Source organism: Protopterus annectens, chromosome 8.part0, assembly GCF_019279795.1.
Source record: "Protopterus annectens isolate FY-2018-M chromosome 8.part0, PAN1.0, whole genome shotgun sequence".
Taxonomy (NCBI): Eukaryota; Metazoa; Chordata; order Ceratodontiformes; family Protopteridae; genus Protopterus; species Protopterus annectens.
Genome location: NC_056741.1, coordinates 459934079 through 459961677, shown reverse-complemented (window position 1 = coordinate 459961677; position 27599 = coordinate 459934079). Strand labels below are relative to the sequence as shown.

The 27599-nt window shown below is 36.5% G+C and overlaps 1 protein-coding gene across 1 annotated transcript in view; it reads right to left on the bottom strand.

Moving 5' to 3' along the window:
* ITGA10 (integrin subunit alpha 10) overlaps positions 1 to 27599 on the bottom strand; it is an 837220-nt gene that overhangs the window by 403858 nt on the left and 405763 nt on the right. The window contains exon 10 of the mRNA XM_044079978.1: positions 17845 to 17918. Within this exon, the coding sequence (XP_043935913.1) occupies positions 17845 to 17918 (74 nt within the window). The remainder of the gene's footprint in view (positions 1 to 17844; positions 17919 to 27599) is intronic.

Below are 27599 nucleotides of genomic sequence, written 5' to 3'. Positions count from 1 at the left end.
AAATTTTGGGAAAGCAGCTATATGACACATCAGAAACCTGCCCCCAACCCCAAACAAACTGCAGTGTAGGCAGTACTAAAAAAAGACAGCCACCAAAATTTCTACAGCACAAATTTTAAATTTAAAGCAAGTAAAATTCATCATCTACAACTGTTTTCTGAGCAGCTATGTGGGTGCAATCCTTGCTTTTTGAGAGTTACAAGCAAAATAAAAGAGAAATGTGTGGCATGTAGATTAACTTTCAAATAATGGAACTTTATACAATACGGACACCTACCCAGTGCTGTATGTGGCAAAGATTATATATAGATTCATAAGTAAAAGGCAAGTGTTTTGAGTGCTGAACTGCTAATACCGAGGAGCTATTAATTACACCTACAAGAAAATATACTCTTTGCCCATATGGAGACTTTCTTCAAAAATAAAAGTGGGTCTTTGTGGTAGTTATTTATCTCATCAGTGCAGAAAGACCTATATCTAGTAATGTTATTTAGTGAAATATTTTGCCAAGTAAAAAATAAGTTTGGATCTGAAGCAGATTATAACACCACAGCAAATGCAAACAGTCTATATAAAACTAAACATGGCACTGTACATTTCAGGGTAAATTAAAACCACTGCCAGATTTCTTTCTAACTGACAGGTATGTGTTCAGGTTTAGTAGCATCAATCAAGTTAATCAGCCAACACACAATGCTTCAGTATGACCCACTTCAGATTGTTCAGTCTTCAAAAGTATAAGGTACATTATGTAACTAAGATCATGGTATGTGAAAGCTTTCAGCCTACACTTCTACTGAGCATTCAACTTAAAGCACCTCTTTCTCTACATACATCACCACCCATATAATTATAAAATACTGCATGAAACTTGACATCTTGACAATATGCTTTCCTTAACTGTAAACAGGTTTGTAAAGAGCATTTTCCCCCTGGCTTGCCTAACTTAATCAACTTAATAATAAGTCTTTTCCTAAGACTGTTTTCACAGTTTCAAGATACAAAACTCGGTAACTACAGAAAGTGCATCAAATTCCCTCTGTCCTGCAGCAATTTGCAACTGTAATTTCTTTGATACTTTATGAATCTGCAACACATTTAGCCACATTTATAAAGGGGTTGTTAGAGTTCAGTTGTACTATCCCAGTAAACGTATCAGTAACTTATTTCAACATTTTAAAAAACTATGAATTAGCATGTCACTCTTGACTTGAGTCTAAGTAAGTTGATAATATAAAGTTCACCTCATGTGCATGCACTATTAGTGTCAGCTAAAAGACCTTTCCCATATCTGATATAGTTATTTCAAAACTGTCTTTGCACAATGTGATTCAATATCTCACATTCATTACATTTATTCACATTTGCTCCAAGTCTTGGGTTTTCAATTAGCATGTCGTTCCACTGGTTATATCTAATAATGTCAGCTTTTTTTTTTTTTTTTTGTCATGACTAGCAGAGTTTAAAATGCATCTGGCCACACAGTACGATATTAACTTCAGGATTTGTCTTTTGCAGAGGTGGAAACCACCCGTTGTTACATACAATGCAGCCCATTTCCTGTAACTGTAATGTAAGCTAAGTGCTTGTATGTAAAAACAGAACGGCAGGTGTGTTGAGAGCAGTTGCACTTTAAATGAGATAGTTAAAAAAAAAAAAACATTTTAACAAGACAGTTTACTTTACAAACTAAAGGGCCAAGGAAGTCACGAGCATCTGAATGAGAACGTTGTCCGTTATAATTCCTGCTTTGGTGACGACGCTTACCAAACTCAGGATTGTAGCAGCAGATCAACACATCAGTTAATATATGTTGCATTCCAACAGACGGCCTTACTTATATTAATCATTTTGTAGTAGTTCAAGACTACTGCAGATATAAATCCGGTGAATATTGCATAGAAAACTGACTATACACTGGATATATAGAGACCATAGCACAATTATTACATTTTCTGGATTTTTGACCCTGTCCTTCGTAAAATATATGATCGTTTGGTTTCCTAATTCACTATGAGGATAACCCTGCTCAAGAATATTAAGTCATTAAGTTTTTAAATAACCACACTGTACTGATTTCATATACAGTCAAAACCTTAATAAACTAAACAGGCAACAGGTTTCTCTGCACATTCTACTATTCAGAATTATGACAAAGTCTACAGAAGGGTAAGTCTGTTTATTAATTACTTCGATAGCTCTGAAACAACCACACATACGCAAAAAGTCTAGTTCTAATCTAAAACTTGTAAAGAGCTGTAGGAATGCATCAGACATCTCATAAGTAAGGGAGCAGGGTCCAGTTTCCATTCCTAATTCTTTCATCATGCTATACTTTGTATCAAAATAATTAGAAATAAAATGAGCAATGCACAAGTGATTGTGAGTGGCACCCTGTCAGTCAGCCCTGCTTCTTCAAAGAGCAGCATTCCACACTTCCCTTAGTTTAAATTAGAATCATATAGCTTAGCTTACCTTTTACTGGTGGAGATGTAGTCCATTGGTAAAAATAAATAAATCCTCCTCACTCTGAGTCTTCTCTTTCGTCGCCGCAATCTCCCTCCTTCCTTCAGCTGAAACTTTAGTTTACCGCAAATGTAAAAAACGCCCGAACGGTGTTTTGGCGCATGCGCAGACCAGCTGAAAGACGCTGTTGGCGCATGCGCAGAACAGCTTAAGGACACGAACATGAAAACACACGGAAAAAAGTGAAATTTCAATAGAAGGGTCACGGGCCGCATGGAAGAGCTCTGAGGGCCGCATGCGGCCCGCAGGCCGCGGGTTGGACACTCCTGTTTTAGATGATAATTTTCTTGCTGCTCACAAAGTCCCTCTAAAAGAAAATTATTTTAACTGCTGTTCTTCATGTTGGCTATTCTGACAGCTGTTGATTTGCTGCACAAAACATTCAGGCATTCTATTTTCCTGTGGCCACATTGCAGTTATTTATATATTTTACCATTTATTAATTATGCAGATCGATGGACCTTCCTCAAACCTGAGGACCAAAGCGCAGGGTTAGCTTTATTGCAGTGAGTCAGTCAATATGTTTTTTTTTTTTTGGAATACACTGGAAGAACCATGATAAGCCCACACAGACAGAGAAAGTCAGGACTCAACCCTGGAGGTATGAGGCAGGGATCTCATCACTAATACCTTGACCCTGACAGAGACGCTTTGCTGCTAAACTACTATCAGACTTGATAACCTTTTGTAGTCCAAAAGCTGCAAACACTCATGTCTAGCATGAGACTAGCATATGTGAGCGTGGAACAACTTCTATAACTGGAAACCTGTTATAGTAATTTACAGTCAGCAATAAGTAGTCTCTGTTATTTAAAGTGTCACAGAAATCAGGCAAATCAGATATTTTCATAGACTCTGTTTTGTTACTGTGTATTGGCCTAAAGCAACAGACATTCTATTATTGTGCTACAGGGGTCACCATCTAATCTATGTGCGACTTAACCTGGTGTTGCTTTAGTTTGTCAATGCTCTCAAAGATTCCACAGTCTTCAATTTTCTTCAATTAACTAATCTATTCTTTGCAGCTTTTTCTGAGAATTCTTAGTTAAATTGTTTAAAACTTGTAAGATAGCCAAGGGCCTAACTTTGGAATATCTTAATAACCTGGAGTTTATTCCTTCTATCATATTGAACAGCATTATAGTCATCTTATTGTATACTGCGTTTTCTGTTGAAGCAAGCCCAGATATGTATGGACTTTAATGTATTATATTTTGTTATTTGGTTTGCCTAACGTTGTTTGAAGCCTTAACTTAATATAAACTTACTCTGACATTTTATTAATTTAAGACCCCCAAGTCAAAAAGCACTTTGGTATTCAAAATTTGCATTCTTACTTATACTTCAGGCTTAATTATTTGGCCAATTTCTTTTATAGATTACACACATTTAACTTCAGTACTGCAGGAGCTCTACCACAAGGCCCTACTCACAAAATTTTACTGAAAATGTTGTCATTCTGTAACAGCCTGCAGTCACTACATCTGACCTTGATACTGCAGGAGCTTTGCCACAGGACCCTACTTCTACAAGTTTACTGAGAATTTTCTCATTGTATTATACCCTGCATTTACTACATCTGACCTCAATACTGCAGGAGCTCTGCCGCAAGGTCCTACTTCTACAAGTTTACTGAGAATTTTGTTATTGTATTATAGCCTGTGGTCATTACATCTGACCTCGATACTGCAGGAGCTCTGCCACAATGACCTACTGAAACAAGTGTACTGAGAATTTTGTCTTTGTATAATGAAAGCACATTTATCTTGAAGAACACTGCTGCATATTAACTTTAATCTGTTAAAAAGACATGCCTGCTCTGTGATTGAAAGTCTTTGTGAAATAGTATGTGCACTCTAAGGACATCTTACTAAGTTGGCCACTGTCCCCTTTTTCTTGACCTGTAGACTACACTGCATATGCCAGTTATTTAGCCTCAGGACATGACAAGAAAACCTCTTTTACTTTGTATCTCTTTGTTAATTGCTTTGAACTGGCTATATACTGATTGCTCTCAGTTATAATTTGACCTGAGGGTGGGGGAGTCACTGTAGTAGAATGTATATTTGTAAGAATGTGATTCAGGTCGGATAAGCTTTATGTATGCAAAGTGTGTATCCCTTTAACACCTATGTATATAATGTGAGTTGCCGGTGTTCTGGTATATCTATATCTATCTAGATCTGTCTATATATATATATATATATATATATATATATATATATATATATATATATATATACACACACACACACACACACACACACACACACACACACACACACACACTCACACATATATATGTATAGATAGGTGTTTATCAGTGCAGTGCCATGTTCTCATAAATTGCTTGATGCAGCTGTATATTTACACTGTATTACTGTGGTTCTCTATCAGTATACCTCCTGCAAAATCTACTTTGAGCTTACGTTCATAAACTTTCTTACCATCACTTTACTCCTATACTTTCCCTGTATTCTGTTTTACTGTGGTCCTTCCTCCATCTCTTTTTTTGTATGATAAGTACTAACTTTATTGCCTCACTATAATAATGCAGTTTAGCAGAGTTTTTTTCTTTCATTTTAGAGCCTGCAGTCACTACATGTGACCTCAATACTGCAGGAGCCTTGCCACAAGGCCCTACTCCTACAAGTTTACTGAGAAGTTTGCCATGGATGGTCACTGTAGTACAATGTATTGCTAAATATAGGTTCATAGGTTCATAGGTGTGTACTAGGCTAATGGCCCTGGAGCCTTTACAAGCCTAGCCCATAGGATTACCCTGGCATCGTTTCATCTGACCTTAGTTCCCAGTGCCTTTGTCAAGTAGAACCACTGGGTGAATTTTCCCATCCACTCATTAAGATTTCTCTTGAAGATGGCCAGTGAGGCACTCTGCTTGACATGTATGGGAAGTCTATTCCATAGCATGGGCAGTCTCTGGGTTATGAATCTGTCCCTCCAGTTTGTTCTGTTGATTGTGATTAAGAGATTGAGGTCTCTGGAGCATGTAGTGCGGAAGGATTGAGATGTCTTTAGATATAGCATTTCTAACAGAGCTGGGTCAGACATGGCTTTGTAAGTCAAGCAGAGATCGCCTCTAAGTAGGCGATATGAGACAGAGAATAGTTGGAGTTTTTTGAGTCTGTCCATATAGGACAAGTATTTAAGGCCTAAGATCCTCTTTGTGAGGTTATTTTTTTCCAGCCTCTCCATTTGTTGTAGGTGTCTAGTGAGGTACATGCCAAATGGGGCATTGTACTCGATGATTGGCCTAATGAGGGAAGAGTAGAGGGAGACAATCAGTTCTTTCTTCCTGGATGCAAAACCCTTAGTAATGAGATGTGCTACAGAGAAGGACTTTCTGACCACAGTGGCAATGTGGTGTTCAAAAGAGAGGTTGCTGTTAACCTGTATTCCTAGATTTCTTATGACGCCTTCTGTGTTCAGTGGACTACCATCAATGTGGTAATTCATGGAAACCGGCACATTTTTTGGCATTGAGCTTAAGGCCATGGTTCTGACAGCAGTCATTGGTCTCAGTGAGGCCTTTCTGTAGGATGTCATCATCACTTGGAGAGTTAATTATGGCTCCCAACTTGCAATCGTCTGCGAACTTTGTCAGCCAGAGTCCCTTCATGTTAGCCTGGACTTCAGAGATGTAGATACAAATAGGAGAGGACCCAGGACCGAACCCTGTGGGACTCCACTCATGATTGGTCTACAGTCTGACTTGAGTCAGCTACTTTCACACTGTGGGTTCTATCTGTGAGCCAGTTTGCAACACACCTAGTGATATAGGGGTTGATGCCTAGCTTAGTGAGTTTTTCTATGATTCCTGAGTGGGGAATGGTATCAAAGGCCTTGGCCAGATCAAAGTAGGCTGTATGAACCACCTTGCCTTCATCCACAGCTCTGGTGACTGACTCAAAGAAGTCAACCAGGTTGAGCAGGCATGATCTACCCTTCACAAAACCAAGCTGTGTGGGATCCAGAGTTTGGAGGTTCCCTATATCTTTGTTTGTTAGGTCCATGATGATGTGTTCCATAGCTTTGCATATCAGACTTGTCAGGCTAATGGCGCAATAGTTCCCAGGGTCTGTAGTTACTCCTCCTTTGTGGAGAGGGATGACTGCAGCAGTGCGCCATTCGGTAGGAACAAAGCCGGAGGTGAGGCTGTGATTTAACAGGGAACACAGGTGAGGTGCCAGTTCACTCTGTAGTTCATGCAGAACACAGCCAGGGATATTGTCAGTTCCCATAGAAACTGTATTCGTGGCCTTGGACAGTGCTGTTTTAACCTGTGCAGCAGTAATACTGGATGCCTGACAATCTACTGATATTGTGATTGGTCCTTTGGTGGGGGAGAGAGGGGTAAAGTTGGCACTGAATCTGTCAGCCAGTATACTGGCAATATCTGTTGGCTCAGTATAGGAGGTGCCATTGTGCAACATCTCTGAGCAAATCTGGGTATTGCCGTGGAGATTCTTTACATAACTATAGAAAGGCTTGTGGTTGTCTTTACTATCTGCTGCAATTCTGTTTTCATAGCTAGCTTTAGAGGATTTGATGAGAGATCTCAACTTTTTGTTGAGGTTGATAAGGGAGTTTTTCTAGTCTTGGGACTTCACCTTATATTTCTCATATCCCCTCAGTGTTGTCTCCTCTTGCACTCAGTCACTATCTTCCTTCAGACAGCAGGTATGTGTCATATGTTATTACATTTCTGTTTGTTCTAAGACTGTGTAGAACAGTGAATAGACTTTGGTAGTGAATTATATTTGTAAAATGTCATTCAGATTGGATAAGCTTTATGCATGATGAGCATGTATCCGTTTAACACATATAGATGTAATGTGAGTTGCTGGTAGTCTGGTATATATATATATATATATATATATAAATATATATATATACATATATATATATATAAATATATATATATATATATATATATATATATATATATATATATATATATATATATATATATATATATATATATATATATATATATATATATAAAGAACACTGTTTTGACATACTGGTTAATCCCATGAATATTTACTAACTGATGGTTTTCTATTGTGCTTATCAGTGTAGTGCCATGTTCTGATAATTTATTGTGCTTATCAGTGTAGTGCCATGTTCTGATAATTTGCTCAGTGCAGCTGTATATTTACTGTATTACTGTTGTTCTCTACCAGTATACTTTCTGCTAAAACTACTTTGAGCTTACATTCATAAACTTTCTTACCATCACTCTACTCTTATACTTCCCCGGTAATCTCTTACTCTGACTTAATTACTGTGGTCCTTCCCCCATTTCTTTTTTGTATAACAAGTACTAACTTTATTGCCTCAATATAAAATTACAGTTTGGTATAGTTTTTATTTTTCTTTCATTTCAGAGCCTGCAGTCACAACATTTGACCTCGATACTGCAGGAGCTCAGCCACAAGAACCCTACTCCCACAAGTTCACTGAGAATTTTGTTGTTGTATAATATAAACACATTTGTCATGAAGAAACCTACTGTGTATTAACTTTAATCACTTAAATAAATGCCTGCTCTGTGACTGAAAGTCTCTGTGAAATTAGTCTGTGCACTCTAAGGACCACTTACTAAGTTGACCTCCTCTGCCCAACCGCCACATGTTTGTTTTTTGGAACAGTGTTTTTTTTCCCTTGGAAAAAAATCTCTGTTCTGGGGTTTCAACATTGTAAGCTTTCGCTTACATGGGGTCGATTAATCATCGCTCGCTTATTTAAGCGTTTGATGATGTAATATAGACCCGATAATACAATCATTGAAGTCACTTCTCTTAGCAAATTATTAGGGGTGATAGTGGATGATAATCTTACATTCAACCTGCATATACAAAATTGCCTAAGAAAAACTCATTAAAAAGCTAGGTATACTTTACAGAGCCAAAAACTTTCTCACAGACACAAGCAAAACTACACTTGCCACTACTTAACTCCTCCCCACTCTTCTTTATGGTGTTCCCATCCTTACTAACCTCCAGACTTCAGAAAAATTAAAACTTGAACAACGTTATAACAAATTTGCAGCAAATACCCCTTTCAGTCCCCACCATTGTATAGAACTAAAATCCTAAACTGGTTAGAACTGCCTCATCAACTAACATATACACAGCTTCTTACCACCCATAAAATTGTCCAGCATCCATATGCCTGTCCAGCATTAAAAAACATTCTACACAACTATTTTCCTAGTCGGTCACTGTGATCTAGTGACCAAAAACTCCTGTCAGCTGACCTATCAGATCCACTAGGAATTCTCTGTACTCATACAAGGTTGTTAAGGCCTGGAACTGCTTACCTGTATCCATCAGGTCAATACCCTCCATCGCATTTTTTCAAAACCACTCTGAAAGATTTCCTAGCAAAAGTCTGGCTCTGTTCTTGCTCAAAACCAAGATAAACTATATCTGTAAATTTGAATAAGTGCCTTTTCGTTCCTTATACTTCCTTACTCTCCCTTCTTCACTTCCTTCCTGACTTCTATCAAATTCTCTTCCCTGACTTTCTCTCTAAATATACCATAAGCCTGTTTTTCCCTCACTTCATATTGCAATTCTTGTTTGTATTAGACTAATTTACCTTTAATTTCTCTACAAACTATCTAAAATGCCTCTAAATATTAAATGATTGTTATGTAACTTGTATCAGTTTTTAACCGATGCTTTTATATCATGTCTTATTTGTTATAATTATTTAAACTGCACTAATCTTGTTCTGTTTTTGAATATTGTAAAATTATTGTTCGTAAAATGTTTTGTAATAACTTGGAGCTTTTTTCTCCTGGTCATCCACTGAAAATGGGCATCTACCCAGTCAGACTTTCCAGGTAATCAAATGTCAGTAAATAAATAATGAGGTATGATTTGCTTGTTTACAGTATTTGTACTTTGATTTCCTTGACAATATATGTGAATTGAGTTTTTTGTCAATTGCTTCAGTCTGATTTAAAGTGCACATAAAGATTCATGTTCCTCCAGAAACATGCTTTTAACTTTGTAGATTTCAAACTGAATATTACTCTTGCATTTGAAATAACTGGTTAGTTTCTTTACTGCTTGCTGGAATCTGTCACTCCATGCTGTCACTGATTTATCTATGTCATGTTCTCCTGTCGTGTAATAAAAGAACCTTTAGTTTATCATTTCTTTTTTATACTTAGAGCAGTCACAGTTGTTGAGATCTAGCAACCCATTTTCTGCAGTGTGATCCTATGTTTTGATTATTACAACTTGTTTCAAATGTATAAAGTACAGGGACTTTCATTGACATGTTTTTTCATAATCTGTGTGCTTTTAGCCATTGCAGTATTTCTTTATTGTATCTGGTATTCTTTGATTTGTCTACTTTTAATAGTAGTTTTCTTACAATGATGGTTTCAATATATGTATCTATCCTGCCTCCTTGAAAGTTTTTCTTTTTTCTATATTTTTATACTGAGAACAACTAACTTGAAATATTTTAAATACAGGGTAACATTTTCCTAGCTGTAAAAATTGTTGTAATGGAGTAAAGTATTTTTCTCACACCACTTTTGTTGCTATCACATCAGGAAATCTTGAGGTGGCAAAAAATAAAAAAAAACCAGCTTTGCAGCAGACTTCCCCAAAAATCTAACACTGTTCTAACATTTTAGCATGGAAGCCTACAGAGCATGTACTGGGAATGCTACACAGATGGGTCAAACATTTTGTATTATGTTAGGAGTAATACACCTGACTAAGCAGCTTAAATGTGCAGTAAATGATTCAAACTCACCAGCATGACTGCTCAAATAAGTATAAAACATAAACATAATGAAATAAAATAGAATACTTCAAATTCAGTTCAGTTTTCTATCTAAGAACATGGCGCTCAGCTTCATCCAATGGGTAATGCTGGATCATTTGGCAAAATTTGCTTCATGAATTATACATTAAGTTTTCTTCTTGTGTTTGCTTCTTGGCTTGTTGACAGGCCAATAGCCATCTTCTGTTGCTACTTTTTAGCCACTCACGTGTTTTGTGGCTAGTTATTCAGGATGATGAACTCATAAAGCCATCATACATATTCCCCATGAAACTTACCTCTTATGGTCATTTGACTTTTAGATAACAATCAGATAAAGTCCTGGTTGTGAATTGTAGCCACTGAATCACTTCTTGTTTCTTTAACTTTACAAATAATGTTAGTCATGTCTTTTGGGAATTTAGCACAGTTTCCATTAAACCTCTGGGTCTGGGCTCTGCAATAAGGTATTGAACACAAGCTTCTTAAAGACAAGGGTCAGTCATGCTAACTACATTGGCAGAGAGGCATAAGAACCCTGAGTACAAGCCTGATAGCTAAAAGTTCAAATATTGGCTTATGAATAGAGCTGATATTGGAGAAGCTCAGCTCTGTTCAGTCATGATGAAGAGGATGGCACACATGTCCAGGTGTTCATTCCTATTGTAGAATTCCTTGTGAAGACTGGAGATCTCACAGGAGTACTGGCTTCATCATGTCAGTGACACACCTTCAGTGCAGTGACACACCTTCAGTGATGTCTCCTGCACACAAAACCCTGTGGCCCTTTGGTAGTTACGGTCATGTGCAGAGGAGTTAAGAACTTAAAGCTACACCCCCTATGGTTGATGACTCTGCTCTCTGCTGCTCTCAGTTCTAGGAGGAACAAATGGACCATATGGCCCTTGCAAAAGATAAATGGATTGTATGGGGCAGTGGAAAGAGGAAAGCTTGATGATCATTGATGCAGGGAGGAAAAATGTTTCCACATAACTGCCCCAGCCTACTTTTCCAGATGTACTTTTTTTCTTTCTGTGCAATATTGAAGAGGTTTATATACACTCTCCCAACTATGTGCTTTGCATTCAACACCTCTTGTCAGGATGCAAACCTCATCTGTGAGCATCACACTGGAGGCTTCTAACCAGATTAGTGTTTAGCTATAGTGATGTACTCCAACTCAGCCATGTTTTCATGCAGTGCCTTCTGATTACAGGGCATAATCAGAGGCTTAAGAAATTCCTCCTTGCACCTTGCAAAAGTCTCACTATTAGTTGATGTTTCCCAACATATGCTTATTTGGAGAGAATGAACAGCTGGGTCAAGATGTAACAGATAGTAACACATCTGTCCAAAAGGAAGGGAACTAAAATAGTACAGCAAAACCCTCAAAAGATTTTAAAATCTAGTACTAGAGTATTCATTTAATTTAGCTAGTATAATATTGCAAGATAGTGATTTTCATCATTTTGAGCATAGGTTGACAAAATATATATTTACTTCAGACCATTTCATCAGTATAAGCACTTCCACTTATCCAGACATAAATCTAAATGTTTGTTTACTATCCAGAAATGTGATATAAGCCTCACTACTTTTGTTAATGAAGTGGTGCTGTTGGAAGAGTACTTTATTATGAAAATAAGGACACTAAGCTGGGCTATTAGAAGCTTATGTCACATTTTTGTTTCAAAAAGAAGGATACTATGTAATTATATATTTACTTTGGTAACATAACCTTACAATGTTGCTTATTTTCTACATTTTACTTTAGACTTGTACAAACATATGTCTTTAATTTACCTTATGAGTATGATACCTGTCATTGTTAAGATGCAACCAAAACACATATTGCTTGACAATGTGCAATACTAACAATACTAAAATGACATTATGGGGTAGCAAAATTATAAGCTTTGACAGACTTTTATTTGTGTGTTGAATTCATTTGGTAACCTGCTATATATATTCCACAAGACTACAGTACCAGTATGAATGCACAGCAGGAAAAATAACAATAGGATCTCCCAACCATTTAGCACTAAGCCATAGATGAGGACGAGTTCAATCAAGTAAGCCTAACCAAGTAGCACCAAGCTGTGAATACAAATACTTTATTTAAACATATATATGAGACAATTTCAGATCGTGTTTTTAAATTAATGGCACTTGAATTAATTTTAACAAGTAGAAGGGGCAGCGATATATGTACTCAGAGAGATTGTACTGAGTATACATAGATTACATCTTTAAGGGTTGATGTCCACCCAGCACTGAATGATACAGTGAATTTAAAGCCTATTTTAAGAAATAAGCAGTTGATTTAAGCTAAAATAAGTAGCTGATTTAAGCTCTTGAATGAGTAGCTGAACTGTGAGCAGGTTGTTTAGTATCTGTTTCATAAGACCTGTCATTCTCTTCATGTTTCTTCTGTATGTGTCATTTTCGATGCCTAATAATGATAGGGTGGTTTCTAATTAAGAACAACCAATGATATTTCTGTAATTGATATCATACTACTTCCATTTATGGTTAAATGCCATTAAGGATGGATTTTATTTAAATCTGATGAAGCTTTTTGTGACAGCCTATTGTGCTTGTTTACTGGAATAAACCTTTTAATACAGACTAAATTATTCTCTCTGTGGCAAATTGAGTTCATTTTGGATTTCTTGGAAAATAACAGTAGAGAACAGGTAAACAGACAAAATAAGCAATTTCTAATATGTTTTTGCTGCTTTGAGCAATACATTTACTGTAAATGTATATAATCAGTAACAGACTATGTAGATGTAAAGATCGCTGTAACGCATAATGTGTCCAGGACATTGCTGATTGTTTAGAAACAATATAGCTTAATGCCTTATGGGGGGGTTAAGGATGGCATGGGAGGAAGAAAGGGAAGACCTGGAGATTGAATAGCAACTGGGGGGCAGGAAAGAAGAACAGCCAGTAGAAAAGAGAAAATGTATGCAACAAGTAAAATAAATTATGCGAAGCCTGTTGAGGGAGTCAGGCAAATGGAAACTACAGTTAAGATGGAAGTTAGGTTAAGCTGTTGTAGAATAAAGAGTGGAAAAGACACAAAATAGTCTTTTGGAAAAGAACATGAGTGTGCAGAATAAAGGATGAAAAGAAAGCAGCACCTTTTATGTTATCTCTTTTGTAGAGTCAACACCCGACTACATTGATTCAAAAGGTGTGGACATGCCTATAATTATCTTTCAGAAAATGATACATACAGTGCTTAATGCAGCTGTTACACAACTATATAAACATACTACACAAATGCATTTTACACGATTTTCATTAAAATGGGCATATTTATGGAAAACATTATACAAAATAAATGTGCAGGTTTTAACCAAAATCATGCTCATATGATGAAGATGGGAAGAAGAATAAATAACATTACATTGTCTCATCTATTGTAAAGTTTACATTTTATTGAATCTAGTTCTTCAATTATTATTATTATGGAACTCAAAAATCTGCACACTTATTTTTTTTCTAGAGGAGATTAAATGGAAGGCAAGAACATGTATTTTAATATTACTAAAATGGTTCACACTTTCTGCAGCGTTGCGCATGTCTTTTATAATGCAATGTGACAAGTTTTAACCTTATTGGATATATTGTCTGCTTATGATCATATATTGTAAGCTGTCTCCTATATAACACAAATGTATATCTTTACAACAGAACCAATTTACAACTAAGAAATTTTATTTATTTATTTTATTTTTTATTTTACATTTGTTGACCAGGATAGTCTAGCTGGAGACATGTCCATTTTCAGTAGAGGCCCGGGGAGAAAAAAGCCAAGAATATATATATTTCTTTTTAAAACAAAAAAAAACAGATATACAGATAATAGAGATAGCAGTATTACAAAAAAAAAAAGTATATAAAATGTTTTCAGAAAGACATGAGGACATTTAGAAGGATTCAAGTACTTGACAAATATTTGCCAAAAACAAATTTCTCCACAATATTCTTTTACTGATGAGTCTCAGAACAATACATAATGGGTAAGACTTTCAAAGGGAGGTAAAGTATTATATCTAAAATTAAATACAAAGAACGAAGGTCTAAAAATGATAAGCACTAGAGCTGTAACTAAGGTGGGGTGAAGAGGACGTCTGCCCCGGGTGCAAGGTATTAGGGGCATGATCGCAGGTGCTAATGGTGTATGCGTGTACTGTCAGTGGATGCAAGGTATTAGGAGCATGAGCAGCAGGTGCTAATGGTGTATGAGTGTAGTACCAGTGGGTGCAAGGTATTATGGGCATGATTGGCAGGTGCTGATGGTGTATGAGTGTAGTGCCAGCATTGATATATGTAGCTGTGAAGAGATCACAGTTTCATAAATGAATGTTGCTGATACTGCATTTGCAGTTATGGTTGAAGTGCAAAAAATGATCTATTTTAGTTGGTAAAATTTTAAATTGTCAAAATTTATATGGTCAAGACCATATAATTGGCATTTTAAAATATCAAAAAACAAATATGAAAAAAACCCAGCAATTTTGCAGTGGAGCACGTGTCCCTATACCCACCAAGTGGGGGCTGTACCCCATATCTAATGTTAATTATATATACTAACACCAAGACTGCACTGGATCTATATTAGATAATCAAAATCTACTTACCTCTAACACATGTTCATCGACACCAGAACAGAGAAACACACCTCAGCGAACATCAAAAATTTTACTAGGGTAAGGAAGCAATTGGCCAACACCACAACTTTGCCTTTTTCCCCACCATAGTGTGATCTCAGAGTTCATATATATATAGTTCCCGAGGTGGGAGTGAAGTCCCTCACTTCAGTGGGTTTGATTTAGTGCAATGTGTATTGTGATGGGATCTGTACAGATCCCTGATGGCATTTTCTGTCGAAACAGAAGTCACCGAACATACATAACCGAAAGTGCTGTTCACCGAAGCAGCACTTTCGGTTATGTATGCTGGTTTTGCCGGTCGCACTACGGTGCAGTTAAGGGAGAATTCCCTTTTCCCCACTGTAGTGTGACCTCGGCGTGAGAATATAAAAGTAGGGGGTGTGTGGGGGCCACAGCCCCCCACATGGGGAGTGCAGGGGAGGGGGGCTTGCCCCCCTGCATAAAAGAAAATGTATTGTTTTTTTTTAACGCACTTTAACGAAAGCACTTTTTCGGTGAAAGAACTTTTGTTAAAGTGCGTTCTGTTATTGTGGATTCAGAACTTTCGTTCAATAGTGCTAGATCCATTATGATGTTATGATGAACAAGTGATTACTTACTTTAGAAAAATGTTCAATGTTCGCTGAAGTGTGTTTCACTGTTTCGGTGTCGATGAATATGTGTTCGAGGTAAGTAGATTTTGATTATCTAATATAGACCCAATTGCACTACAGTGGAGAAAAGGGCACATTCCCAGATACCCACTGTACCACAATCTCCATGCAACTCTGTTTTTTTTCATGGTTGGTTTTCATCATTTTAAATTGTCAATCATATGTTTTTGACCATAGGAATTTCAATAATTTAAATTTTTGACCAACTAAAATAGACCACAAAAAAGTGTGGCAGTGAGTGTAGCAAGCAGCTTGTTACTGTTAAACTATGCAGCTTTGTTTTATTTTCTTTTTCTTTACTTTTTTTTTGGCTCTTCAATTTTAAGTTGAGGGATTGTATTTTTTTTTGTGGAACTGCCCAAGGATACCAGATAATCCAGCTGTAGTTTGATAAGCAGTGTGGTAAAAGAAGAGTTCCAGAGTGAATAATTTTGTCAATTATGGAAAAAGAATGATAATAAAACAACAAAGGAAAATCACCTGCAAACCACTTCCTGTAAAAAGACAAAAGCTTAGGCAGACTCGCATTAAAAATGTTAACTGGCAGCTTTACAACAAAGCTGAGATGAACATCGATATAGGTTTATAATCAAAGAAAACATTCTTAGTCGCTGAAGAATTAAGAAGGTAATTGCTATTATTATTATTATTATTATTATTATTATTCAGAAGCCAGATAGAAATACCAAAAAAGACCTTTAGAGAATCCAAATTTAGAATTTTAAGCCATGAACCAGAGGAGAACAAAACAAGAGTAACTGCATACATAAAAAAGAAGGTACTAGAAGCCATGGTAACAATATATTTAATTAGCAGGGGAACTTTATTTGTCCGTATCTGTAACTGGGGTACACCATTGAACTAAACAAACCCTTTTCAGACCTTGCCTGGGAGTGCACACTCAAGAAACATATAATAATAGCATAATAAAACAAATAAAGGTGAAATAGCACAACAGAAGATATATCAACACAAACATTTGTAGACTAGTATGTACAGCACATGCAACATAAAACTGGAGAAAGGTGAAAAAAATATCAGCTGCAGAAGGTGCATGTGTACCACATCAAACGTATTAGGATAAGAAAGAGTATACTATATGAAGAACATCATTATTATAACTATGAGTATTGCTGTTAGTTCATAAGTAAGTACTAGACTAGCTGGCTTTGAGGACCATTTTAAGCCTAGCAAATCTCTCTTAGTATCAAACACTGCAACTCTTGTTTGGGAGGTAAACGCCTTAACCATTATGCCATCCCCCAACTGTTGGGATATGTGATGGAGCAGAACAAGTTGAATAAACAAGAGAGATTATGGGAGAGCATTTTCTTGGGAAGATTTTACTTTAATCAGTGAATGTTATGAATTGACATTACAGAAAAGGAATATGGACATTAACAAATTGTTTAATAGCAGAAATATATTATTATTTGGGACCAGGAAAGAATACTAGGAAATGCACATAGTTTTTAGTTATTAAGAATAAACCAGCCATTATTCAGCAAGTAACTCTATTTATGTACCATTTAAATTTCATTCTCATTTTCATTGCCACTTATTAAGTGAATTAAGCTGATATAAAGATGTCTGTTTCTGATGCCATGAATGTATGCTTGTCCGAAAATTACTGGGAAGACTATCTGCAGGTTTCTTCTTCCTGGCAGGAGTATGCTGTAGGCAAAACATGGCATCCTTTTGAATTATTTAGAACAGGGGTGACTTGGAGATTGCAAGAACAGGGAAGATGAAACCAGAATCTGGAGTCTGGGCAAAAAGTATGCAAATCGAGAAGCAACATGATGGCTAGAAGTGTGCATCTCCTGTTAATGAAACTATGAATACTTACATTATAGTGTTCGGGGAGAGTACATTTCAAGAAAACATCTACTGTTGTATTTCTGAAGAAACTTCTGCTACTGTTAGTGCAGACTGGAGGGTGAAGGTGAAGAAGAATGATTTGCATCTCATTCATACACCTCTGTTGTCTAGCATTCTTCTGTTAAACTGGGCTTCCTTTACTGCATTTAATGGAAAATTGATTAGAATTGAAACTGTTTCTCTTTTTTAATGTAGCAAATTTTTAGTATAAGTCACACAATCATAAAATGCAATGGATATTGTGAAGCAGTACAATACAGATTAATCAGTGTATGAGCTCACCTTACCTCAAGAATGTGTGTTGAAAACCCTATCTGCGACATTTCTAGTTCAAAAGAGCTTCCATTGTTTCCAAGAGTTCCTGGTAGGGCAATAAAACATTATCAGTTTAGTACATATGATCATCAGCATTCAGATATTTGTACAAACATTACTGCACCATTATTTCCAAAAAGAAAATGAAAATTATCCACTATACAGAGTCATAGTTTAGCATACTAAATCAGATTCTAATCTACAGTGAGGCTATGATTGTAATCATAAGTGTTTTACAAGAATATCTGGTTACTACTTTAATCTTCACAGATTATAACAGATGGTTTTGTTTTCAAATATATTATTTTATATCTTAGTTATTAAAAATTGATTAGTAATGACACGTTTGCACAAGAAATAGTTTTATTTTTGGATTCTAGTACGATTATTGACTTAAGTGAAAAAGAGATTGTCTTCCTTTCACAAACTTATCATTGTAAGTCTAATCACCAATCAAACCTGGATTCTAGTTAGAGGTTTATTCCTCTAAGAAATAACCTCTCGAGTTTGCTTCTCATTCATCACTGTTATCTTCCATACTTAATGAATGTGCAACTTTATACTTCACAGAAAGCCTTTCTGAACCAGGGCATTATAAGTTACATCAACTGAAATTTGATCAAATAGACCCATTCATAAAGGAGGAAGATGTAGCATGACCCTCATCAGTCATGTATGACCTTTGTAATACCTTCAGTCTCCAGCATATAGGTAAGGCTTGCCTGCAGTGTTACTCTGGGTTATCTTACCTACTCGATCTTCAACTGCTCGTGGCTCATTTACTCGTGACTGAATATTTGTCTGTTATTCCATTGCAACACTCTCAAATACACAGACTGGGACTGTAAATATACTTTCTACAAGTCTCCCAACCTAGAATACAAAGATACTTCCACTGTGTGACCTCAGTGGAAGTATCTTTGTATTCTGGGTTGGGAGAGGCAGAGCTGACACATGAAGGGGGGTAAAGGAGACTTGCTCCCTTCAAAAAACTTGTTGCAGATCACAAGTACATCATGACTTAAGCAATTACCAGATAACTGGTCACAGTTGAGCAGATGGTGTCTGAGTCAATAAAGTAGACCCTTTACCCTATAGAAACTTAATTCATTTATTTATTTATGTATTGACATTTGTTAACAGGGAAAGTCCACTGGATCAGAAACTCATTTTCAGCGGAGGCTCTGGGAGAAAAGCTCCAGGAAACATACAAAATATTAACATAATTGTTAGCAATTGTACAGTACATTGAAGATAACTTTCAATTTTGATACAGACTGACATTACAATTTTGTGTAGACAGACATTACAGTTAGATATAATAAAAAAATTGGTCATAAAAACATAAAAATTATATAAATAATTTTGTGCAGAACATTACAGTCAGAAATAATAAAAGTTTTAGTTTAAAAAATCTTATACAAATTGTATAAACTTCTGAAAAGTAGGTAAGTTCAAGGAGGGAAGTGCTTTGATCTAACAGTAGGCAGTTCACAAGTAAGTAGCAGGAGAAGTTAATTATGTAAATAGACTATAAGTGTTTGAAGCTGCTATTGCAAGGGCTAGAAATGTGATTTATGGAAGAAACAAGATGTAGGTTTATAGCAAAAAGTGTAAAAGTAGATAGACTGCTTCATTACCCTCCCATCATCCTGTATATCTCATAATTCTAAATCATTTGTTATACAAGTAAGTATTCTTTAAGTCTTGTTAGCACTTATTCAAGAAAATCAGACATTCAATGTTTTGGCAGTTTTAAAGCCAAAATTAGAAAAGTGCATGGGTTTTCTGTGAGACAAAAGATGATAGTGCACTAATTCTCACTTGTTCTGTGCCCATAACCTCAAATTTAACGCTGATCAATTAACAGTATGATACAAAATATTCACAAATATACCATAACAGATTAGAGTTTACTAAGGGTAACCTTTCAGCATTTTAAAACATTAGGTTCACCCTTACTAACTTGACTATTTGTTTTAGCACGTAAACAATTAGGTTAAGAGTTATGGCATGACCACATTCACCATCATACCCATAACCCATGAACACCTGTTTAACACCCTGACATATAAGCTCTGCCTCTGTAAGTAGCTTACATTATCACATATGGAATCTGCTTGCATTACATATCTCTAATCTAACCCCTGTCATAGATAGGTCATAATTTGACATAAATGTTAAATTCCACTCAAATAGACATTCACAAACAACCAAACCAAAAAGTACATAGTAATACACACACTAATAGGCAACATCCTGAATTAGCCTCTCGCAATACCCCTAACAATAGGACTAATGGTAGTATAGTTAACAATGACTCTGGTACGCTCGAGGTCATTACATCGCTAACAGAAAATGATAATGCAGCGAATGTAGACACTGCGTCGGCAGGAAGCATTCAGCCTTCAAGTGAAATAGTTCCGAGCGTGATACCAAAGAAGGGATCTGTCCATGCACCGCGTGATACCAAAGAAGGGATCTGTCCATGCACCTTTGTTACAGCAACTCCATTTTTTATTAACACAGAAAAATGTCGGGAGATCCAGGTCAGAAAGCAGAGAGAGGAAAACGAGAAAGGTAACTTAGGAACCTCAGTGAGCTTAGATGAATCGATTTCGTTGATAATTAATATATCCGATTATGGGTTGACAGCTACCCAAAAGAGTGTTCTGCAAAGAGGCTTGAGCTTTATACCCTCAATACGTTCTGACCTGAGTGAGTTAGTGACAGACTTAAGGTGCTTTGGTAGGAACATTACGTTGAAGTGTCTTTTTGACAATGAAAATACTGCTACAAACTATACATCGTCTGTGTTGAAAAAACCAAGCTCCTTTGTCCCCAGTAATCATCCCACTGTGGAGATGTTCTTACGGTTATGTGAGAATGAGGTGTTTGAACGGAGGTCAAAAGGAAAAAGTAAACACTATTACAATTTAACACAGGATGAGTTTCAGGTGTTAAAAGAATTGCAAACAATGAAAGAAATTATTTTCAGGCCAGCTGACAAAGGAGGAGCTTTAATAATGATGAATTCAATACAGTATGCCCAGAAAATGCAGGATATGTTAAGCCATAGTGATACATACCACAAAATCGAGAAATATCAAGTAGACAGATTGATTTCCTCAGTAAAGAATGTCCTGTATGACAAATTAATGACTAGAGCAATTGATAAAAATCTATATGACTTTCTTGAAATGATATATCCAACTATACCTGTTATCAAAGGGTTGCTTAAGATTCATAAGAAGAGTGTTGACCTCCCTCTGAGACCGGCAGTTTCAGGGAGAGGATGGGTCACTGAGCCCATTTCAATCTATGTGGAAACTGAACTCAAGAAGTTGTTGCCTTTCGCACATACTGTATTGAGGGACACTGGTCAGCTGCTGGAGAGACTGTATGAAAGAATGGAGCAAGAAAGCTCCATAGACAACCTCATTTTGGTGACAATGGACGTCAACAATGTATTCACTTGCATACCCAACGATCTAAGAATAGAAGCAGTAAGGGACTTTGCCTCTCATTTTGAAGTAAACATGGATGTGAATCTAGTATGCAGCTTCCTGGAATTGGTCGTGGAGAGCAATGTGTTCCTCTATGGTGAGAGCTACTACTGGCAGAAATGGGGGTAGCCATGGGCACCCCCTGTGCAAACAGCTATGCCAATATAGTCCTAGCTGAATGGGAAAGGCAATGGGAAATGGATATGAAAAATGAATGGAAGGAATGCATCATCTTTTACAATAGGTTTGTCGATGATGTTATATTCCTATGGAAGGGCAGTATGCAACGCCTAAATGATTTTGTCAACTATTTAACAAGTACAACTAGCTTTCTAAAATTCGAAGTGAAAATGTCAGCAAATGAGATCGAGTTTTTAGATGTGAGAATTTCAATGAATAAAAGCAAAGGAAATGGCACCACTATATTCAGGAAACCAAACTGAAGGAACCATATGCTATACTACAATAGCATACACCCGAGACATGTTTTTCAGAATATTGTTGAAAATCAAGTGACCAGGATATCCAAGCTCTGTACTGACGATGATGATTTTCTGCAGGAACAAGACAAACTCTTACAGAATTTTGCTTCAAGAGGCTATAATGAAAAACAATTAGTCATGAGTAAAGGCAAAGCAATGTCCATTCGATACAACAAAGGGCAACAGTACTACTCGAAACGGAAGCAGAGTGATGTGAAGAAAGGTGGGAACAGCAACAGTCTCAGATGCATGATGACCTACAGCACTGACTCCTTTGATGTCCGTGAAACCATCAAGAAATTTTGGCCAGTCTTAACTGCTGACAGTAAAATTAAGAGAATTGTAGGGAAAACACCTAAGTTTGGTTATAAAAACAACTTAAAGGATTTATTATGCAACTATGATGGAATACCTAACAAGCAGAGTACAGAAGGAAGAAATAGGTTAGGAACTTGGAAATGTGGCTTTTGCAAAGCTTGCAGCCACATTAAATGTTCCAACAGTTTTGTTCATCTGGTAACTAACAAATGATATAAGTTCTCTGGTTTTGCTAACTGCAACACCAAGAATGTTATATACGTTGGCACTTGTAATTTGTGCCAAGCCTATTATGTCAGAAAGACCAATAGAAAGTTTAAGGAACAGATACTTCGCCATCTGTTAAACATCAAGAATAAAGTGGTAACTAATGCCCTATATGGACATGTGTCTGAAAATCCAGGGCATTCATTTAGCTTTATGGTTGTCTCAAATGTGACTACTAACCTCCGTGGAGGAGACATTGTCAACAAAACTGAAAAGGAAGAAAGCAAATGGATCATGAACCTCAGAGCTAATTTATTTCCAGGGCTCAACAGAGTAGTTCCTATTAAACCTATTTTGAAAGAGAGAAGCCTAATTAAGAAATGAAATGGAAGCTTAAGGAAGGCGTGCATCTGATTGCTGTATGTGATTGGTTGAGCAATTAAGGATCGATATTTAACAGCAGTAAGTCAGGTCTACACACTAGGATCTGAAGAAGGTTTTTTAACTGAAAGCGCTTATCCTGTTTGACCTGCAACTTGAACAGCACAATTTGTGCTTTTTATTTCTTCGTTTTATTAAAACCTACATTTTAACAGAATTTCTCAGTGAACTTTTCATTGTGGTGGAAGCCTTTTTTTCATTTTACTCAAATAAACATTGGTTAGTTTTATTTATTTATTTATTTTATTTATTTTACATTTGTTGACCGGGATAGTCCAACTGGCTACATGTCCATTTTCAACAGAGGCCCGGGGAGAAAAGCCTAATTTCTTAATACAAAAACAGATAATAATAATAATACAATAATACTAAAACAGAGCGAGAAAAGAATATAGATACATCATTTCACAAGGTTTAACACAGTAGGAATATGCCACCACATGCTAAAAGTTTAACAGACCAATAAAAGAATATACATACATCATTTCACAAAGTTTAGCACAGTAGGAATACGCTACCACATGCTAAAGCTTTAACACAGTGACAAGCAGGGAGATCTGTACATTATAATATAACTCATTTGATCAATAGAATGATTGGCTTGATAACAATCAGTTGAGTAGTGAAACACCAAGTTGTTGGGTTGGGTTAGTCAAGGTTTAGGCAGGGGCAGAGCCAGTATGATTTAAAGTATTTTTGAGGCCTTTTTTAAATGGGGTAGAGAAGATTCTTGGGTAAGAACTGCAGGAAGTAGGTTCCAAATTTTACCGAGTTAGCAAACAGAGAATCTCCTGCTGTGTTGTTAGATTTTAGGGTTAGGACCAATAATTTATATGAGGATCAAAGTGGCCTGAGAGCATTATGTGGGCTGATAGCATTCTTGAGAGCTGAGGTATTATCAGGCTGGTTGAGTACTTTGTGTGCTACTATAAGCTGGCTGAACTGCAAAAGGGAAGGAAATTCCAGCCAGTCAAGTTGAACTAGGTTGTTGCAATGGTGAGTCCTATATGCCATACCAGTGGCAAATCTAGCTATATGGTTGTAGCAGGAGGATAGTTTGTTGAGGTTAGTGTTAGAAAGGTTTGTAAATACTGGAGAGGCATAGAGGAGACTGGAGAGAAGATGGGTACATGCAATAGCAACCCTAGCAAAAGAGATGAGGAAAGGTTTGAGCTTGTAAAGGGAGCCTAGCTTTTTGTTAATGGACTTAATAGTGTGGTCAATATGTGCGGCAAATTCGAGGTTGTTGTCTATTAATACTCCTAGGAGCTTAGTTTGGTCATCTGGGGAGATAATAGTGCCATTGTTAGACTTAATAGTAAAGAATGGATGAGTGGAACTATGAGTAGGGCAGAAAAGTAGCAGCTTGGTTTTGTTAGGATTCAGGAGCAGTTGCTGATTAGTTAGCCAGTTTTCAATGCTATTAAAGGTATTCTAAGTTAGGATAGGAGATTTGTCTGATAGGAGGTAGAGCATATCAAGGTAGAATCATCTGCATATTGGATACAGTGTGCATTTGTGATGGTAGTATGAAGGTTGTTTATGAAGACAGAGAAGAAGAGGGGTCCTAGTATAGAGCCTTAAGGGCCTTGAGTTTTAGAATAGCTGGCATTTTATTTATGAATAATAAGCTTGGCTATAAACAAGTAAAAGGAAATCAGCCAATGATTATCATCTATGTGAGTCACATGTCTCCTCACTGGAAAGGAGGACACACTTAATACTAGCATCCTAATACACCACCTTGAAAGCATGTAGTCCAATGTCATAACTAGGCACAAACCCAAGCCATTCACAACCAGCTTACCCCTACATTTAATTCTGGTTCCATCAGAATTTTCAACTCACGTAACCAAATTAGTTGACAAAATCATCTGTTCCCACCATTAGTAAGCAATGCTTCATCTTTACCCAAGGAGTCGGACGCTCATAATATACATCTTATTACAAGGAAACTCTTCAAATCATAAAGGATTCCTGGCTAACAAATATGAGTACAGCACATTTCCCTGTAAGTCAGTTGTGGAACCCCACAGAATATGCATAAAAAACAAAATGACAGAATCTCATTTAATTAGTCAATAATTCTCAGTAATTCTACATTCATCAATACACTCAAGGATCTTCATACAATTTTAAACCATCATACATCAAGAATTCACAAAAGTGCTTCACTTACTATGTTTTATTTTACTGACACCATCAAATTCAAATGCCATCTCCCTATCTAGCCACAGACGAACAAACCACATTCGGCTATATTAGTAAAATAAGTTAAATTGTATAAGTGCCATTCATAACCTTTGAAAATCATCAACAAGACTGGCATAATTTTGTGCATAGGGTTGTGGTGTCATTTCAACAGTGACTATCTCCTAGAGCCAATGTTATACCTCTGGGAGGCTAGCCTTACAGCTAATTAAAACTGAAAGATTCAGTGTTTAACTGACAGGAAACAAAGTTCACACCTCAAAATATATTAACTGTAAATTAAAAATGAAAAACCCTTTCTATTTGATCAAAGATCATAGTTGTCTCCATCACAAGCATCTTATCATAGTATCATAGAATATACAAGGCAACTTGTCCCTCTGGCCATTTATGCTTTGGCTGTTTTACAAGGAGCAACAGGTCAGTCATACCAGAGGGTGAATGTGTGGATACTCAGCCAGTTGATTAACTCCCTTTTGAAGGAAGAAAGTGTGCTGCATTAATTTACAGTAGAATTTTGTTCCAGAGAAGGGGTAAGCATTGCATGAGAGATCTATCTCCCTATCATATTTGTTCATTTGTTGAAGCAGATTTAGATCCCTTGTATTAGTTTTATGGGATTGTTTGATAATAGGGAATAACAGATTTTGGAGTACTGGATCCCTAATAGCCAGAAAAGCAAGGCACATATCACTCTTATGGAGCCTAAAGGATATTGACTGAAAGGACAATACATCCAGCCATTCCTGGTAACTGTTGTCTTTGATGTCTGCAATCTTTTTAGTTAGTAACCTCTGAAGTATTTCCGGTTGCTTTATAAGCCTAGTAAGCTACATCCCAAAAGAGGCATTGTAGTTGATAATAGATCTGATCAGTGCAGAATGTGGGGGGTGGGGTAAATGAAATACCTTTTGCAATTAGCTTGACAAGATAAAAATATTCTTTATCCACTGCTGCAATGTGATGGTCAAAGGCAAGGGAATGATATACCAATGTTCCAAGGTCTCTCACCTCACTTTCATTTTGAAGTGGGGTGTTGTGTATATTATACGATGAAGGAAAGGAAGTATACCAAATGTGTCAATATTGAACTTTATAGCATTTAGTTTTAACTAGTTCTTTGAGCACCAGCTGTTGATGTGTAAGTTCCATTTGGAGATTCTGAGTATCAGAGGGGCACTTGAGGATGACACCAAGTTTGCAGTTTTCTATAAACTTGGTTAGCTAGAGATCCCCATTTGTAATTTAAGCAGATACCAAATAGTAAGGGTCCCAGCATAGATCCCTGAGGAACACCACTGGACACCTTCATGTTTACTGAGGATACACCTACAACCCTCACTGCGTGGGTTCTGTCCCTCAACAAGCTTGCTATCCACCTAACTATATAGGGATCAATTTGGAGCTCATTCAGCTTGTTTATTATGTTAGTATGTGGTGTGGTGTCAAATGTTTTAGCCAGGTTGAGGTATGCTGTATGAGCAGCAAGCCAACTATCCATGGTTTGTGTTACTCTATCAGATTTACTAGACAGGATCTAAGTTTAAAAAAGCCAAACTTTTTTTGATATCATACTTAATTAAGCCAGCTACAGGTGAGATTAGTCAAGCAAATGGGTCTGTAGTTTCCAGGGTCAGTAGTGGGTTCAACTTTGTGAAGTTGCATTACAACAGCCATAAATCATACTTCAAGGGCAAGCCAGTAGCCAAGCTCAGGTTGTATACTGTACAAGCAGGTCCAGTAGGGCATATTTTACTGTTTATCAGGCATATTATTAGGCCCAGCTAAGGAACAGTATCCAATATTAGGCTCAATGGGTGATGCATTTTTCATCTTGTAGAGTACCTTTAGCAAGTGTTCAGTAATTATTATGAGGGACTTGAGATTGTGTGAGATATGCAGAATTTGTTTTGTTGTTTTGTGTAAAGTAGTGCGTGAAATCTGCACTGAATTTGTTTGTAAGTATGTTGGCTATATATATATATATATATATATATATATATATATATATATATATATATATATATATATTAGACTGAGTAGATATTCCTTTTGAACAGGTTCTGAGCAATGTTGGGTATTATTCCTTAATGTAATTCTCTTTAGCTTCTGATACTAGTATAAGTTCATATGACGCCTTTGGATTCCTGATGTTTTTTTAGTTCACTCAATAGCTTTTAAATGCTAACCATGGTTTGAAGTTTTTTTTTGTTTTGCTAAACAGTTTATGACACTTTCTTTTTTTATTGTATTTTTTATTTATACATGTGTACCACAAGGCTAGTTAACTTTTAAACTTCCCATTTTTTGGATATTGTAGGAACTGTAGGGTCAATGCATTTATTTAGGTACACATAAAGTTTGAGTAACTACTTGTGTGTCAGTATATTAGGTAATACAGATAAACTAGAATTTCGAGATTTCATCATAGACTTGTTGAGGGTTAGTACACTTGAAATCTCTAAACTTTGTGATGTTTGTATGTAAGTATTTGGAAATTTTGAAGGAAATGTCACCAGTTTATGATTGTGTTTAGCTACAAAAGGGAGTATCAGGAGGATA